The 18,368-nt window shown below is 42.1% G+C and overlaps 1 protein-coding gene across 1 annotated transcript; it reads right to left on the bottom strand.

Moving 5' to 3' along the window:
* Positions 1 to 1,603: 1,603 nt before the first annotated feature.
* Positions 1,604 to 10,348, bottom strand: LOC311037300 (uncharacterized protein; the record flags this gene model as incomplete). Its single annotated transcript, XM_084046422.1, has 14 exons — positions 10,178 to 10,348; positions 9,395 to 9,526; positions 9,057 to 9,187; positions 8,283 to 8,493; positions 7,917 to 8,066; positions 7,582 to 7,695; positions 6,584 to 6,688; positions 6,102 to 6,314; positions 5,918 to 5,956; positions 5,589 to 5,777; positions 4,960 to 5,034; positions 4,662 to 4,850; positions 3,171 to 3,432; positions 1,604 to 1,611 (listed from the first exon to the last, which is right to left on the bottom strand). The coding sequence occupies exons 1-14, from the start codon at positions 10,268 to 10,270 to the stop codon at positions 1,604 to 1,606; spliced, it is 1,911 nt and encodes a 636-aa protein (XP_083902548.1). The 5' UTR covers positions 10,271 to 10,348.
* Positions 10,349 to 18,368: the final 8,020 nt, after the last annotated feature.

The raw sequence follows: 18,368 nt of genomic DNA, 5'->3' as shown, positions 1-18,368 counted from the left end.
GAGAGAAGAAATCAACACATATTTAGCATTCAAAACTGAACTGAAATACATTTGCACGTCATAATATTTGACAATTTGGTATTGAAAAGGTCTTAAAAGTAATTCAATTACAACTTAAGAAATGTGCATATACCCTGTATACACTTATACTGTATGTTGGTTTGTTTACTGTTGAGTGAGAAAACAATGTTGCACATTAAGCTAATCATCTGGGGACCCAAACCACTGATCTACTGTATACTACTGACTAGCCAATGACAATGCTCCGGTGGCAGGGCAGAAAGTTTACAAAAACATGTACTGTACATCAACATGATCAAATATAAATATAATACATGAATATAAAATAATACATCTAGCCTACTGTACATCCAAACAATAAAATACCAGGTGCAGGACAGAAGAACAGGTGAAAGACAGAAAAATGCAGTCTGCACACTGGATAATGCTCCCATGAATATTTATTGTAAAACCACCAAAAAATATGTTGTTTCAAACATAGAACTCTTCTTCTGTATCAAATCCAAGACAGTTAGATGTACACCAAAATATACATTCATCAACGTGACAACATAACCCAAAACCCCCAAATTACGCAAACTGAATGTATGCAACTCTGCGATGAGAAAAAAAATCTGCAAATAATTACAATAGCTGATTTCTTTTGAAGAATCACAATTTATCATCTTCTATAATTGAGAACATAACTACAGTACATAATAGAGACAATTAGTAACGTAATCATTGCAAAATCTTTGCATCGTTTCAATTAAATGCTGTGTAGTAGTAGTATTGTCATTGTATTGTAGTATTGTAGTGTAGTATATTTCATAACATAAGATACACATTTAAGCCATATATTAGAATTACTATAGGATTGCAGGTCTACTTTGGGCTGCAGACAGAAGAGTGGATTCAGACCATTTGTGGGCTCCAGCCTGGCTGTGTGGGGGTAGTCTAAATTAGCATTGCCTTTTGTTTAACATGGAGTCACAAGGTCTCCATCCTGGCACACCCGAATTGTTGATTAGCAAGTGGATCAAAGACTGATGCAATCACCTCTCCAGATACAGACATTAACATTTCAAATGTACCTCCTCTTTTTGGTATGTGGCCACATGCTATAAGATGGGGTGTTTTGTGACTGTGTGTGTGTGTGTCTCAGGCCGGAGGGCCGCCTGTGGGGACCTCAGGGTCTCCACAGAAAGCTGTTGTACTCTGTCTGTACTATGATGAAATAAAGTGGAAGAAGTAACCTCACTGCTGGAGTGATGTCTCATCCATTCTTCACCATCCATTCACATCTCTGGAACATCAAACTATCTTTACAATATGGCGTTGTTGGCAATTAGTATAGTGCATTAAAACCTGTAAGTCGGTGGGTTTTAAGATACCACATAGGGCGCAGACGGCAGGATGGTTATCAACAAATACCACATAGGGCGCAGACGGCAGGATGGTTTTAAATACACCACAGTAGTATTGACAATAAACCTAGCATCAATCTCTTCATTAGGACAATAAACCTGTAAATGAACCCTTCTATGCACACATTTGATTCTTACATGAAAACTAACCTTTTCATGTAAAGCTGAGGATTAGTCTAATAATCTGTGTGAATGACAGGAGAGATGATAAGAGGAGCAGAGTTTTCACCATCTGTATTAAAGGGGCTACACCATGAATTTCATTTTGTTTTAGGTTTTTAGTATTTTTTGGGCTCCCCAGTGTCTCTTGTACCCCAAAAAATATTTTGTTTTAACATTCAGTCATTCATGCTCATTTCATGGATTTCCTGAATGGGCGTGTCTGAACAGGCCATTTCAGAATGGCAGGGCAAGTGATGTCACTTGCCCTGATTTTGCATTGACGATGGCCAGACAGAATTGCTCAGTAGCTCCCCCCTGCCCAATAGGACGTTTTGGTATTGCAGCTGAAAAAGCTTGGAATGACAGACAGTCAGATTGTGAGAAAACATATCTGGATGTTTTTTAGGCTTACAACCTGTTTAAAACGTATTAGGGGGCAATATTTATATATAATATATTTTTTTTAAATTCATGGTGTAGCCCCTTTAAGCCTGGGACTGAAGTATGGATATAGTTTCTCAGTGAAGGTGCAGCCAGTGAAAGAGTAGAGATGAACTCTGGCCTCCACATCATAGAAGGAGACCAGACCCTCCTCATAATCCACAAACACTCCCACTTTCTGGACCTGCTCTCTGACAGGGAGGAGGACATTAGGGTCAGTACGAGCCTTGTACTCATTTCCATTCCTCAAGCCTATAGTCCAGTAACCATTATTGGAGGCCGCTGTGATCGATCCCTTCCTGTTGATGGACTCTCTGGCCACTCCTAAACTCCAGGCAGTCTTCCCTTTAACCTGAACCTCACAGTAAAACCTTCCTGAGGAGAAGCTTTGTTTTCCTAAGACATTGACACATTTAGAGAATTTCTCTTTGTTGTTTGGGAGATTCCTTTTTATGTTTCCAAGACTAACTTGTTTTCCATACTCAGAAAGGATGAGTTTGCGGTGTGCTGTACCAGGGTCCAGAGTTACATCCACTGCATATTGCTGGATCTCAGCATCACGCAGGTTATTCTCCATCTCTTGACTGAGTGTCTTCTCCAGCTGAGCCACAGCTGTCCTCACAGTCCCCACATATGAAGACTTATGGATATTGACCTTTGTCCAGTCCTTGGTGGGTTGGGGGGTGTTGATGGATGTGAAGTTCTGGAGGAGGTGGAGGTGGTCTTCAGTGTGTGAGAGCTGTTTCAGCTCAGAGCTTCTCTTCTTTAATTCAGTGATTTCTTGTAGCAGCTCCTTGATGAAGCCTTCAGCCTGTTTCTCTGTTGTTTTCTGCTTCTCTTCAATCACATCAATGACATCATTGAGCTCAGCCTGGCTTCTCTCAATACATTTGATCAGAGCGGTGAAGATCTGCACACTGTCTGCTATCTCTCTGTCTGCATCTTTCTTACTGATCTCTACTGAGTGTTTGACCTCCTGAATCTTCACTTGTCTCTCCTGGATCATCTGCTGAACTTCAGCCTCTGTCTTTCCCAGCTCAGCCTTCTTTTCATCAAATTCTTTTTCCAGAGAGACAATTTGATGGAACTTGTGGTCTGACTCGGTGCAGAACTGACAAACACACATGAGGTCAGTCTTACAGAACAGCTCCAGAGTTCTGTCATGTTTCTTACACACAAAGTTTTCCAGGTTCTTTACAGGGTTGATTAGTTTGTGTCGTTTTAACCCTGTGAGTCTCTGATGAGGCTCCAGGTGAGTCTCACAGTAGGAGGTCAGACACACCAAGCAGGACTTCAGGGCTTTGAGTTTGGTCTCAGTACAGACGTCACAGGAGACTTCGTCTGGTTTAGCAGGTTCTTGGTTTGTGCTGGAAGTTTGTCTCAGCTGCTTTGACTTCCTGAACTGATCAGCCATCTCAGAGAAGATCTTATTAACAGAGAATTCTGGTCTATTATAGAAGGTTTTGTTACATAGTGGACACTGACACACATCCTTAGTGTCCCAGTAATCTGTGATGCAGGTTTTGCAGTAGTTGTGTCCACATGGAGTGGTGATTGGATCAGTGAACACATCCAGACAGATAGAACACAGGAACTGCTCTTCAGACAGGAGACTGCAGGCAGACGCCATTTCTACACACTGAGAATAAACGTGAAACAAGTTTAGTTTAGTTGGCCGGAAATTATGTTTTTGCCCTTGTCCGTCTGTGTTTCTGTGAGCAGCTAATCGGCGTGATTTTTCATATTCTTTCCGATCAATTGGCTATGATTTGCAGGACCTGGATAGTCAACCAGGGCTGGCAGAGATCTGCAGTCAGCATATTTTTCTAAGTCATATTTTTAAGGTTTTCAGGAAAGAGGAAATGAAAAATCACTATATACCTCATCTAGTTCAGTGGTTTTCAAACTTTTTCGTGCCAATTTAAAATGGGGGTCAAATGTATTCAAAAATGTTCAAACACTTTCTAGATCTTTCAAAAATGTTCAAAAATAGCACATTTACAAGCTTGCAGCGTGACACAAAGTAAGCTTGTATATCTGCTATTCTGTTTATATATCCAACATATAAATGGATAAAGGGGATAAAATGATGGTGATGCTGTATTATCATATTTTGCTGGGGACCCCCTGGAACCCCCTCAATGAGTCATGACCCCTGGGGGTCCCCGGAACCCACTTTGTGAACCAATGATCTTCTAGTTGACTTATTAGGCAATCATGAGAAAAGAAAACTATTTTTGCATAAGTCATGTTTATCTGCCTTTATTTACATCCTGTCTTACTATGTTCTCATTCTAATCTATCAGAGTGCTTGTTACATTCAAAATAATTTCTGTTCAAGTCAAAAAGTTGACTTAAAATGACTCAGGCAGAAAGTGACTTTGGAATGGGGCGTGCATTTCCAAATTGCATCGTTCCCGAGAAAGAAAAGACAATACATTAGAACAGAACAGAAGGAAAGACAGTAGAACAGAATAGGAGAGAAAACAATACAGCAGAACAGACGAAAAGAGAAGACAGCAGAACATAATAGAAGAAATGACAATACAGCAAAGAAGACAGTAGAAAAAAACAGAAGAAACAATATAGTATAACAGAAGAAAAGAGAACAACATTACAACATAACAGTACCTCTTCCTCTTCTTCATCTCCATCCTCCTCTCTCTCCTCTTCGTCTTTGCTCTCACAGCTCTCACTGTCTGTGTCAATCACGATGACATCACGTTCCTGCGGCGTCATTGGATCAGTGGGGACAGACTGGGACACGCCCCCTTCGTCATCCTCAGCCAGCAGCACCGGGAAGCTCTCCTCCGGCAGCTCCTAGACACAAATGACCATTATGTGGGTGAAGAGGAGAATGGGTGGGTATGCAGAGATGTGAGACTATTGAGGAAGGCCTTATGGGTTACCTCTACAGGGATACACTCACCTGACTATTGTCTGCTGAATCCTGTCTGTCCCTCTCCTCATCCAGGTCTCCTTCCATCCCCTCATCCTCCTCTTCCTGGAACACATGCACACGCACGCAGCCAAATTGAAACACAAACCGTAACTTTATCTAAATTGTATAAATTGTATTTTCTTGGTGAAGGTGTGTCTGAAGCCTGTGTATGTGCAGTGATGTAGGAAATCTCTCCTGGTTGTATTAGCCAACCACATTCACGCTGTGGCCATTTTGCGCCTACGTCATACTTAACTCTCTCAGTGCCAAGCGACAAGTTATCCCGCGTTTTTTCTGAATGCCCTCAGTGCCAGAACGAAAAAACCTGAGTTAAAAAAAAAAAAAAAACATTTTTTGGAAAAGAATGACACAACTACATGACAACAACCATGTTAGAACTCTCTGGACAGGGTGGCTCTGCTCTAAACGAACATCTGACTTTGCTCAATGAAAATGAAGTAAAGTGAGAACAATCCAGTTGAGCCGGTACCATACAGTGGGAAAGTGCAATTATTTGTTAAGCAAATGGGGCTAAAGTCAAAACCACTCTTCCAAAATAGATACTGGTTATATTCCCCAACCATTTCAGACTATCCATAAATAAAGATGTACAATACCTCCTGTCTGAGTTTAGCCAGCTCCTCCTGTAGTGCCTTGTTAGCATCACTAGCACCGTTAGCATCACTGGCTGGGACTGGCTGGGAGCCCTGATCAGACTGGCTAGCTCGACTGGCTTCAAGGGCCTGGTTAGCTTCGGCCAACTGCTCCTGCAGACGGCTGATATCTGCTTCACGGTCGCCTACAGTCTGACTCAGGGAGGAATGAGGTAGGGTGAAAGAGGATGAGAGAGAGATGTATGAGGGGATGAGTTCAATGAGAGAGCGGAGCATTGAGGAAATATGAGACGTAAGGCAATAAAACACTATATTTGCATGGGTTTCTTTACCTTCTGCAGGTTGTCATGTTCTCCCTGCAGCTCAGTCACCTATGAGAAGACAAATTATGCTATCATCATCATCATCATACACTAATTTAGAAAAGTGAAATTCCATGTTCGAACATCAACTACACCGAAACAAGCCAGAGAAAGAACATTGTCAAAAACACAGAGCAGAGCCAGGCTCCCTTACCTTGCTCTCCGATTGGCTGAGTGAGGTCTTAAGGGTGGTGACTTCCTGGTTGTGATTCTGTTGACTGGATACTTGGCTCTGCTGTAGATCTTTCTGTTTGGCTAGGTTCTGCTGAAGGGCTTCCTTAGCCTGCTGGAGTTCCCTTTGGACTTGCTGGATCTGGTTCTGACGGGCCTGGGCAAGAGACTGGGACGATTTCAACTGGTTCTGCGCCTGGACATACAGGATAAGACAGATTAGACTTGGTTGTAATAAAAGATTGACAGACAGCTAAACTTTGTTGTATTTATTCTTGCTGAAACTAGAGCAGCTCAACACTATTACAAGGATTACAGCGACAAAACCATAGCTTTAGCACAGACCCAACAACCCAGAGACCTTCTGACCACAGAGTGGGAGAATAATGTCAATCGATTCTGGAAGTAGAGAGATTACGGCATGCTATGTTGAATTTACAGACAGTAGTGTAGTACATTTGTTACCTGCAGCGTTTGGGTCTTTGTCTGTTGAAGTTCTTTCTGACTCTGCGTCAGCTGGTTCTGATTCTGCTGGAGTTGGGTCTGTGTTTGAGTCAGCTGAGACTGGACCTACAGAGTAAAGACACCATGTTAAAGCAGTAGGTAACATACAAGTAGGACAGCAACTAAGATATCATTTTCCTAATTCATTAATCTATGATTTTAAATTATCAGTGGTGGTTGGACACACTCTCCAACAGAGAAATGTTGACCAGTGCTGTATCAAGATGGCTTCCCCCACTGAGAAGCGTGGGTCGTATTTCATTGTTGAATTTCATGGTTGCACCAGCATTACACTACCATATTTTTGGGTTAAAAACGTTTTTTTGTTCAAAAGGTTCTATATTAGAGTGTTTGTTCAGTAGCAGAGGTCTCCCTGTCTCTCCAGCTCTTTAACACATTGAGTGCCATAAACGGTCCGGACCGTTTTTGAGAATCCATGTGTCATGTCATGTGCCATAAACGGTCCAGACCGTTTTTGGCCCATTTTGTTTTAATACGTGGGGCCCACGTGGGGCGCTCTAACGAAACTTTGGGATCATCCAAGGAGTCTCTGAGAAGGAGAGGCCGTATGTGGATCACCAAAAATCCTTCCGGTCGGCCACTCCGATGTTAACTCCTTGACTAAAAGCTTAATATCTCCATTTCTTTTTAACGTGGTGGAAGTGAGCCGTTTTCGATCAGGTGGGTGGCCAAATTTCTGCCAATCAGGAGAGAGTACCCATTTATCAGCTTAGAATGACATCGGTATCCCGCCCTTTAAATACATTTTCTGCTTTCTAAAAAGAGCTATTTAACACTTTTTTTTTTTTTAAAGTATTCATCTTTATTCACTTCAGTAAATAATATGTTCATACTCATGTTTCTTGGTCATTCGATGCAATTCTCATTCTGATGGATACTGTGGATGTTAAGGACTGCAGTTTTACAATCCATCTTTATGTTTTCAATTAGGTTAGTACCTGTGTTAGCTGGCTCTGGTTCTGTGCCTGCTGGGATTGGACTTCCTGGAGCTGCTGCTTTGACTGTTGGCTCTCCTTCCGCGCTTCCTCTAATTCCTGCTTGGACTTCTGGGCCTGGAGGGAAGTGGGAGGTACAGTAGGAGAGAATGACTTAAGGACTCAATCAAAAGCCACTGTTAAAGAACATACTACTTCTAATAATAGTAGCCTAACAAAAAATACCTTTCTTGAATAGAACATTTTGAAAGCACGGTTTACAAAGAACTTTAACACTAAAATATGAGGAAGCAGAAGCACCATACAACAAAACTAGAATAAGTGAAATGGCTAGTTACCTCCTCCTGTTTTTTCTGCACGTCCTCTTTATTCTTGGTGAGCTCCTCTTTGGCTTTGCTGAGCTCCTCCTTGACCTGTATTAACTCCTGCTGCACCTCCTGGCTCGGACCCGCCTCACTTCCTGACTTGGCTGCAGTTTCCCCAACCAGCTACAACACACAGACATACACAGCTCATCACAATCAGACAATAATCTATAAAGCGTTTTTTTGTGCCTGTGGCCCCTGGGGCCCTGGTGTGACTATTGTCATGGCAGACCCCTGAACAGTGTTTGCGCCAAGCTTGGTGCAAATTGGAGCAACAGTGTGGCTGGGGCCCCTGATGTGATTTAATGAACACACTCATACACCATCATTCAGTCCCACCTTGTCATGCTGAACTTTGAGCTCCTCATACTGGGTCTTGTAGCGCCGTGCAATCTTCTTGACCAGTGCGATTGTCTTTTTCTTCTCCAGGAGGTCATTGGTTATAGTCTCCAGCTCTTTCTTCACGTTGTCTCTCTCTGAGGTCAGCTTGGCTATAGAGTCTCTGAGACCCTGCAGCTGAGTCTGAGCCAAGTTGCTGCTGGCATGGGACCTAAAAAACAGACCAGAACTCATTATTTATTAAGTCATTTCTATTAACAGCCTCTCTCTTCCCTGTGCAATCTGTAGCCATGGACAGAAAGTCACTAGGTGTGCAGTTTGACAGCGGAGCACTGGTGTTGTGCCAATGTGCGCTTATGCTATATCATACATCTTAAAGTGTCATTTTTTCCCCTCAATCTCCCCCCCCCCTTTTCTTCCAATTTGATCGTAATGCCAATACTCAATTTCCCCCACACGTGTAATCCCTGTCACTGCAAACCCCTACAGTTGGTCATATGGGACGGTGTAGACGATGTCTCCTCCTATACACATGAAGTCGCCAGCCACTTCTTTTCACCTGGCAATGAGTAGATTCACAGGAAGGCGTAGGAACACGCCATCTCACCTAGTTCTTCTCCCTACTGGTGCAACGACAGAGATCACCCTCCCCTGCCAGCTTCCCACCCTCAAATATGTCCACTTGTGGCGTTTGAGTGCCCTGCCAAGTCAGATGCACTGGAGGTTTCAAACCCCTAGGTGGGCAGGAAAATGTACCCTTTCCGAATATATTACCTGGCCAGTTCAGTCTTAAGCTTAGCAGATTCTTCAGCTAGCTGTGTGATGCGTTTCTGCTGCGCTTCTTTCTCATTGGTGAGTTTCTGTTTCTCCTCAACATCACTGTCCTTCTGTTGGCTCACCAGTTGCTGTAGGGATATGAACACACACACACACACACACACACACACACACACACACACACACACACACACACACACACACACACACACACACACACACACACACACACACACACACACACACACACACACACACACACACACCAAGTGTTAGTCTTTCAAAGGAGAAATACAGAGACGCACACACGTGCACACGCACACACACTTTCTTACCTGAGCCCTGGTCTTCCATCGTTTGAGGTCCTCCTCCAGGAGTCTGTTGTCAGCCTGCAGAGAGCCGTTCTTCTCCGTCAGTACATTCAGAGACCGCTGCAGTGGGCTGATGTCTGACTGGAGTTTAGTCAGCTGGCCAGACACAGACACAGATTCTGTCAGCTACAGAGAACTCAGGAAATCTGAGACATCAGGTAATGTTGGACAGCAACCCAACCCAATATGAACCACTAATTCAGGCCATCAATTTAGGGTACCACTACAGGTATATGAGGCCAACAGAGCTCACAGGTAATCTGTGCCATCTTGTATTTTTAAAATATTCATGTGTTCACTCTATATTTATGTTTTGTTTGGCTTTATTTTTTTGTTATTTACGTATTCTACAGCTTCACCCAACTGATGGCTGCTTATAGACGTTATGATGAGCACTTGGGGGGGGAAACAGTTAGGGGTAAGGGTCTTGCTCAGGGACAGACTGTACTGCACTAATGGTCATAAATTGTAGTACTTTATTATAGTGCATTCTTTTTCTTTTAAGCCATTATATAAGTATTGTTTCTTTCTTTTTTTATCCACGTTTTAACTACGATGGATTATTATAGCAGACCAAATATGAAAAAACTAAAAACACCAGTGGTATCCTTAAAGGTCAGGCCACTTTTAAATAAGCCAGTTTTCCCAAGCTCACCCAAGTTTAGCAGTACATACAGTACATCACAAGGGATACCTCCATCAACTTGTGAATTGATAAGTTGTTAACCAGTTGAAGTTGGGGCTTACTTTAGCCTGAGATTGGTGTACTTCCTGTTCCAGCCTGTCTCTATCCATCTTCAGCATTCTGTTGTTCTGCTGAAGAACACTGATGTTCTCCATTCTCTTCAGCTGGTCTTCCTGACGGGACAGGGTCTTTGCTGTAGCCTTATAGACAGAAAGAGAGAGAGAAGTGAGGGAGAGGCAGGTTCAACTGGTACATGGCTTCTTCAGCTGATGTCATCAATAGTATCGATCGTTTTTTTGTCTCGCTACTCCTTGGGAGTTGTTGCATTTTAATATTTTTATTAAAATTTAAAAAAATGATTGACTTGGTGTAGTTATTAGTTCAATATTTCAGTGGGTCAGAACACTGTCCATCATTCTCTCTGGTCCGTGCATCAAGCATCCATACCATTTTGGTTAAAGGTGTTGTAGGGAGTTCAGACATAATCAAAGAAAAAAACTATTGTCAAACACCGCCCCTCCAGCAGTTCTTTTCCCCGACCACCAGGGGGTGACGCAGGGCGGACTTTCATGCCCAGTCATGCCCAGAATAGGTTAACTTATGTGGATACAATTCGCGGAAATGCCCGACCCTACGGTTCTCTGAATTTATATTTTTAAATAGGCTCTTTCATGATAAATTGACCACATAGATGAAGTTAAACAACTAAATTCTATCCAAACGATTTTTTAAAAGTAAATTCTGTGCCTCAAAAAAGATGTTTGAGAGCGTTTTAAAACCGAAAGTAAAAAGTTGATACGGGCACGGACGCGCACGGACACGCACATGCGTGCGTTAATTTACGTCCCGGTAGTAAACAACATGAATATAAACAGAAGGGAAAATACGGATTTCAGATAGAGGACTGTGTGTCATTGCAGGAAAACACCCCAGCATCATTATATAGTGGCTGATAGAGGGGAGAAAATGCAAAATATATATATATGAATATTTTTTAAATTTAGGCTTAATGTTCCCTACAACACCTTTAATGGTAAGTTCAAATCCCCCAGATCTGTAGAGGGCACTGTGGAGTAAATACAAATAATGTCCGTCTCGCTGACATATTTTATTTTCTGCCCAAAAAGTGTATTTTACAGAGTAGGTGGGGTGCGTTTAGGCGTGCGGGGTTGGAGAATAGAATTTCAACAACACAAAACAGCCTTTGCTTCGGTGTGTAGCGAAATGGTTTAGTTTATTTTCACTACACTTGAACGCTGGTAGGGCAGTGGAATTCCTTGTACATGCGCAGAGCGACTCCTCCTTGTGCTGTAGCTGTTAACCCTTTACTGACTGACACACCTGGCTGGTGGAAGAAGTAGGCTAGCGCAGAGGTCTTCAACAGGGGGTCCGGGACCCCTAGGGGGTCCTCAGAGTTACTACAGGGGATCCGCCAAATCTTTGTGTGATTTCTGCATTAACCAGGCATCCCTATTCTAAGGAGAACTTTAGCCAAAAATAGCAGATCTACACGCTTGTAGATCTGCTATTTTTGGCTAAAGTGGTTTGATGTAGGGGGGAAGAAAAGAGCAGACTAAGTACAGAGTGAAAGGTCAGGTTTACTAAGTATTGTTTAAGTGCATGGTTAGATGTCTGGAAATACACATTAACATGAATCCAACATGATAGTTCTGTGAAACAAGTCTATGAAGCTGCCTATGAAATCTATGAAAAAATAAATATCTTATACAATTTATAATCGGGGTCCCTACTTTATCTCACTCTCAGCCAAGGGGTCCTTGGCATGAAAACGTTGAAGACCCCTGGGCTAGCGAGTCCCACAGTGTTGGGTGTCTTGGTGAACGGAGACAGATTTTCACCCACTTCTTTGATTTGAGTTTTGTCTCTGTATGCGTTGTCCGTCATTTGATCAAAGTACTGCTGTAGAACAAACCACATGTGAACTGGCGTAGGAATACTTATGTAAAGGACAAAAGTGGTGAAAAAAGTACTTCATTATTTTTTACTTAAAAGTATCAATACTGCAATGTAGAAATACAAAAATGACAACTACCAAAAGTAGAAAGTACTCATTACAGGATGTCCCATTTCACAAGTTTTCAAATGTATAGTCTAAAAATATTATTTTTAAATAGCAGATCTACTTTGTAAGCTCACAAGTTACAACGCCTTGCAGGTTGTGATCTTGTAGATCGGTTAGAGGTTTGGTGTAGCGGGGGGAAAAGAGCAGACCAACTACAGAGTGAAAGCTCAAGTTTTCTAAGTGTTGACAATTTTGTGTAAATGTCTGAATAGGCTACACATGAGCATGCATCCAACATACTAACTACACTGTAGTATCATCAATGTCATCAATGCTAATTTAACTCTGAAAGTGTACAAATGGAACCAAATGGACCCGTAAAGGGTCCATTTGGTTCGTGACTATCAAACATTTAGCTGGGGACCCCCAGGGGCCACTTCATTAAGACAAACGTTTTCATGTCAAGGTTCCCTAAATTAATTGGTATTTGGCCACACAGACCCCCATCTGATATGATGTTTGTGCCAGGGACTCCCATACAAGATTTGTGTTGTTAACATGTTTCTAAAATATTCAACATTTGTCACATTTTCTTCAAGACTTTCAGTGAAAATAGCAGATCTATAAGCTCTCAACTGAGCTTTGTAGATTGGCTATTTTCACTAAAGTGAGGCAAAGTTGAAACCACAGTTGTACTATTGATATTAGTAACTAGACCATACCCGGTCGACGCATCCGTGGGGGGATATGCGCACATGATCTGGCAACCCGGGAGGCGACATTGTTTGACACATAAACGCTAATAAGAAGCTGAGATTTGATGAAATTGAAAAACGGCTTCACAGTTAAGTTCAGATGGTAATGGTCAATGGCTGTGTGCAAAATCAGAGCAATTGGTCCAGCCACTGAGGAGAACCGGGTAGCTTCACTCACCTACCACTACAGAGGTTACTAGAATTATAGTAGGATTATAGTAGGATATATATCTCTCTCATTCCTGCCTCTCTCTCCCTCCCTCCCTCTCTCTCTCCCCCTTGAGGGGAGTGACTTAATCCCTGTATGTAAACTGTTGCTTTACTCTGTGTGTCTCAGAATGCATTCTCTGAATAAACCAATTTATTCAACTCCATATTATTACAATACAACATAATGGACTAGTTCATACTGCCAGTGGTCAGTAGAGGGCAGTGCAGTCTTCATGTTGCTGCTACTGCAGCAGCAGAGCAGAGCAGTAGCAGACAGACACAGACAATGTTGAAAGCATCTCTCCAGTTATTACATTATTAAAACCTGAGAAAGTACTCATTCTGACTGGTTATCACTTAAACGTTGCAGTAGGGGATCACTTAAGTGGGAAAAATCATTTCTGATGTTACTTTGATAGGAAATTGTTAACTGCACAGAGCTAAGATGCCAACATCCAGAAAGTCTGCCTCTGCAAAGTGAACTGTTCTCTAAACTACAGTCTCATATCACCCTGAAGGGCCTGATTTGGACGGCACCTCATGGAGCAGTCTCCTTCATTTCAGACCTGTATGCTGGCTCCATCAGTGACAAAGAGCTGTTTAAGCTGTCAGGCCTCTAAGGCATGCTGACAGAAGATGTGGCTGTGATGGCAGACAAGGGATTTTTGATTGATGACTGTACATCCCAGGTAAACCGTATCACCCACCCTTCCTCTCAAAACAGAGCCAGATGACAGCGGAACAGGTTAAGAAAACCCAGGAGATTGTGTATCTTCAAGTGAAAGACCAATAGGCTCTATGTAGCTCAGGCCGCGACCCCCCAAAATAATCGTATTTGAACAGTGGAACCCCCAACCTGACAAGCACTTGGAATTGTAGGCATAACATTTAGTTTGACTCGTTTCCACAGATAAATATTGTGAAAATAGCCGATCTGCAAGCTCAAAACACCTCGCAGTGCAAGGCATTGTGAGCTTGTAGTTCGGCTATTTTCACAATGTTTGCCTCTTTCTTATGTAATATTTGACAATTTGGTATTAAAAAGGTCTTAAAAGTCATTAAATTGTTACTTTATAAATGTGCAGATACCCTGTATTATACTTATACTGTATGTTGGTTTGTTTACTGTTGAGTGAGAAAACAATGTTGCACAATAAGCTAATCATCTAGGGACCCCCCAAAATAATTTGGGGACCCCCCTGGGGGTCCCGACCCAAACCACTCTACTGTATACTACTGACTAGCCAATGACAATGCTCCTGTGGCAGGGCAGAAAGTTTACAAAAATATGTACTGTACATCAAAATGATCAAATCTAAATATAATACATTAATATAAAATAATACTATAATAAATAATAATGACCAGGTGCAGGACAGAAGAACAGGTGAAAGAGTCTGCACACTGGATAATGCTCCTATGAATTTTTATTATAAAACCACCAAATAATGTTATTGTCATTGTTTCAAACATATAAGTCAATTATTCTTCTCTAGCAAATCCAAGACATGCAAAAAAGAATTACACAATTCCACATTAGATGTACACCAAAATATGCATTCATCAATGTGACAACATAACCCAAAAACCCCAAATCACGCAAACTTAATTCTGAGAAAAGAATTCTGCACATAATTACAATAGCTGATTTATTTTGAAGAATCACAATTTCAATCTTCTATAATCGAGAACATAATTGATAACTACAGTACATAAGAGACAATTAACATACTCATGGCAGAATCTTTGCAAAGTTTCAATTAAATGTTGTGTAATAGTAGTATTGACAATAACATGTTGTTTTATTCCTGATATATCTGAATCCTGCACATGAATGAACAAAAACTGTTAAGTTTAACCTAAACCTGAATGCCATTAAATATACGTACCAAAGACATATAGACAATTCTAAAGTCTCACAGAACGGAATGTATGACATGCAGACATGTAAAGTTAAGTTCTTGTATTTCAATAGAATGCATGTGTTAGAGTTCAATAGCTTGACTGTCGTAACAATAAACCTCGCATCAATCTCATTAGGACAATAAACCTGTAAATGAACCCTTCTATACACACATTGTTTCTTAAATGGAAACTAACTTTCATGTCAAGCTGAGAATTAGTCTAATCTGTGTGATTGACATGAGAGATGATCAGAGGGGGAGAGTTTTGACCACTATAGTTTAACTCTGGACTGAAGTATGGATATAGTTTCTCAGTGAAGGTGCAGCCAGTGAAAGAGTAGAGATGAACTCTGGTCTCCACATCATAAAAGGAGACCAGACCCTCCTCATAATCCACAAACACTCCAACTTTCTGGACCACCTCTCTGAAAGGGAGGAGGACACCGGGGCCGGCAAGAGCCATGTACTCATTTCCATTCCTCAACCATATAGTCCAAAAACCATTGTTGGGGTTCAGTGTGATCTGTCCCTTCCTGTTGATGGACTCTCTGACCACTCCTAAACTCCAGGCAGTCTTCCCTTTAACCTGAACCTCATAGTAAAACCTTCCTGAGGAGAAGCTTTGTTTTCCTAAGACACTGATACATGGAGAAAATCTCTCTTTGTTGTCTGGGAGATTCTTCTGTATGTTTCCATGACTCACTTGTTTTCCATCCTCAGACAGGATGAGAGTGGGATTGGCTGTATCAGGGTCCAGAGTTACATCCACTGCATATTGCTGGATCCTCCTCAGCTCAGCATCACGCATGTTATTCTCCATCTCTTGATTGAGTGTCTTCTCCAGCTGAGCCACAGCTGTCCTCACAGTCTCCACATATGTAGACTGGTGGACATTGACCTTTGTCCAGTCCTTGGTGGGAGGGCTTGAGTCTACAGAGGTGCAAGTGACTGGAGACAGTCTCCAGCCATGTCTCCAGTCGGTCTCCAGGCGTCGGGGGGGGGGGGGGGGGGGGGGGGCTTGTCTCCAGTCGCCCCCCTCATAGACCTCCATTCACTCTCCAGTCTCCAGAGGCCCCCACCCTCCTGAAAACTTCTCTCGTTTGCCTGTCCCCGCCCCCTTCACTCTCTCTGAGTACCTCAAAGGCAGCCATCTTTGTTTACATATAGATGGACAGGAGCAATCTATGCTTTTTAATTCATTATAGACCCCCACCACCAAACAATGATGGTCCCTTGGTGCTGGTTGGGACCCAATAACATTTCGATTTTATGTTTTATATGTTTTTGATGACGTTAAGGCCTGGATTTGGACGTCTCTCTCCCAGCCAGCGTTGCCAGACTGTGGGAGAGAATCGAGCGACCTGGTCTGGGAAAACAAAACCCAAAAGAAGGGACTATATGGGCCACTGGAGCCCCCACGGGTGGTCTCTTTGTGCTGGTTGGGACCCAATAACGTTCAGATTTGATGTTTTATATGTGTAATATGCTTTTGATGACATCAAGCCGTGGATTTTTACAACAGCGTTGCCAGGTTTGGGAGAGAAACGAGCGCCTGGCCTTTTAAACCTATACTGTTTACAATGCTGTGCTAACGTTGTAAACAGACGTTTTAATGGCTCCAATTGTGCTAATATGACATAATTATTGATCAGCATATACTCCCTAGTCCCTAAGGAAGACGATTTTATATTTAATATGATTTTAAATATATTTAGCTTAGTTTTAAGGGTCTTATTTGTTGAAAGGAGGAGATGCTAGCGAGATTAGCGCGTTAGCATTAGCGTCTATTTAAAGAGGGGTTTAAAGGCTCTAGGGGACAGTTTATAACATGCTAAAGCAAACGATTGTGTGCTCAGATAACCTGGTGAGTTGGTGGATTTACAGTGGATTCATTATTGGATCAATCTGGGATGCTATAAGTGTGTATTGGGCTGTATGTAACCTGCAGTTTAAAGATAACAGTCCATACTAGGGTTACATGGCGCCTTTCCGACATGTCGCCTTTCCGACGTTAACGAACCCTATACCTAACCCTCACCCTAACCCTAACCGCACGCGGAAGCCACTAGTCGGAGTGGCGAGATGTCGGGATGGAAGACGGTTACCCATACGAGACACATATGATATCATTATTCATAGAACATCACTGTGATCACCATTGAAGCCTCGATTTTACATTTCATATTATTTAAAATATTTTTAGCTTGGTTATTATATAGCAGTTTGAGGGAAAGAGCTCTAGCTCCGTTTTTGTACTGTTATTTAACATGACAATATGTTTTGTGGTCATGGGTCAATGTGTGTTGTTGGTCAACACATGTTTACCCTATGGTCTTGTTTATTGTACATTATAGGGCACTGAGGGTGTACGAATGGAATCAAATGTACCCTCAGGGGTCCATTTGGTTCCATTTGTACACTCTGAGAGATAGGATGTTATAATATAGATTGAGGTCCCAGAGATTATAATATAGATTGAGGTCCCAGAGATATAAAATGTTATCAAAAGGGGGTCCGTGGTCTAATGCATATCAAACTGGGGGTCCTTGAAATTAAAAGGTTTGAGAACCACTGACAGGGGATACTGTGTGTTCCTATTTGAGACAGATATGCAAATATTCCAAAACGTTCCCTTCATTAATGTTTTTAAATAGCCGATCTACAAGCTTGTAGATTGGCTATTTTCAAATGGCTGATGTGTATAGGGTCTATAGAAGCTTGCTGATTTTGATGCTATAGATATTAACACATTTTTCTGGAGACCCCCGGGACCCCTGGGGGTCCCCTGACCACAGGCCTTTTTAATATTTTCTGTATCCACATGCAAGTAGGGACATGGTGGTGTCACAAAGCAAACAAGCACTGGTAGCAAGTAGCCTGGGCAGTGTTCCTTTTCGGGTATATGATCCGGTCGGGAGCGACCGGATCGCGACAAACCGGAAAGACGTCTCACCCCAAAATAGGTCCGTCCTAATAAAATCCTAATAAAACCTAATCAAAATATTTTTTAAATATAAATGTGAGTGTACTTACCGGAGACTATTTAGCGTCTGTATTATCCATATTACCCCACAGGGAAATTCTATTCAATTTATATAGGGATTGGGGAACCAAAACAAAGCGGCACCGCAAAACCGGATCGCGACAATCCGGAAAGAGGATTCTTTTTTCTTTTTTTTTTTCCTAGACCGGATCATATGGGTCTTTAGTAACGTGACCAGGCTTTCCTCCCAGGTGGAAAGACTGGTGACGCGAGGTTAGGTAGCAAGTACTTCTAGCTTATGCTGGCTTCAGGGTGCAACTGTGCTGTACCCTGCTGACTGTCTCACCTTTGTCCTGTATGTTAACATGAAATGTTATC

This window comes from Gymnoscopelus microlampas, assembly GCF_963454915.1.
Source record: "Gymnoscopelus microlampas genome assembly, chromosome: 21".
NCBI lineage: Eukaryota > Metazoa > Chordata > Actinopteri > Myctophiformes > Myctophidae > Gymnoscopelus > Gymnoscopelus microlampas.
Note: the sequence above shows the minus strand (reverse complement) of the source record. Positions and strands in the feature narration are given on the sequence as shown.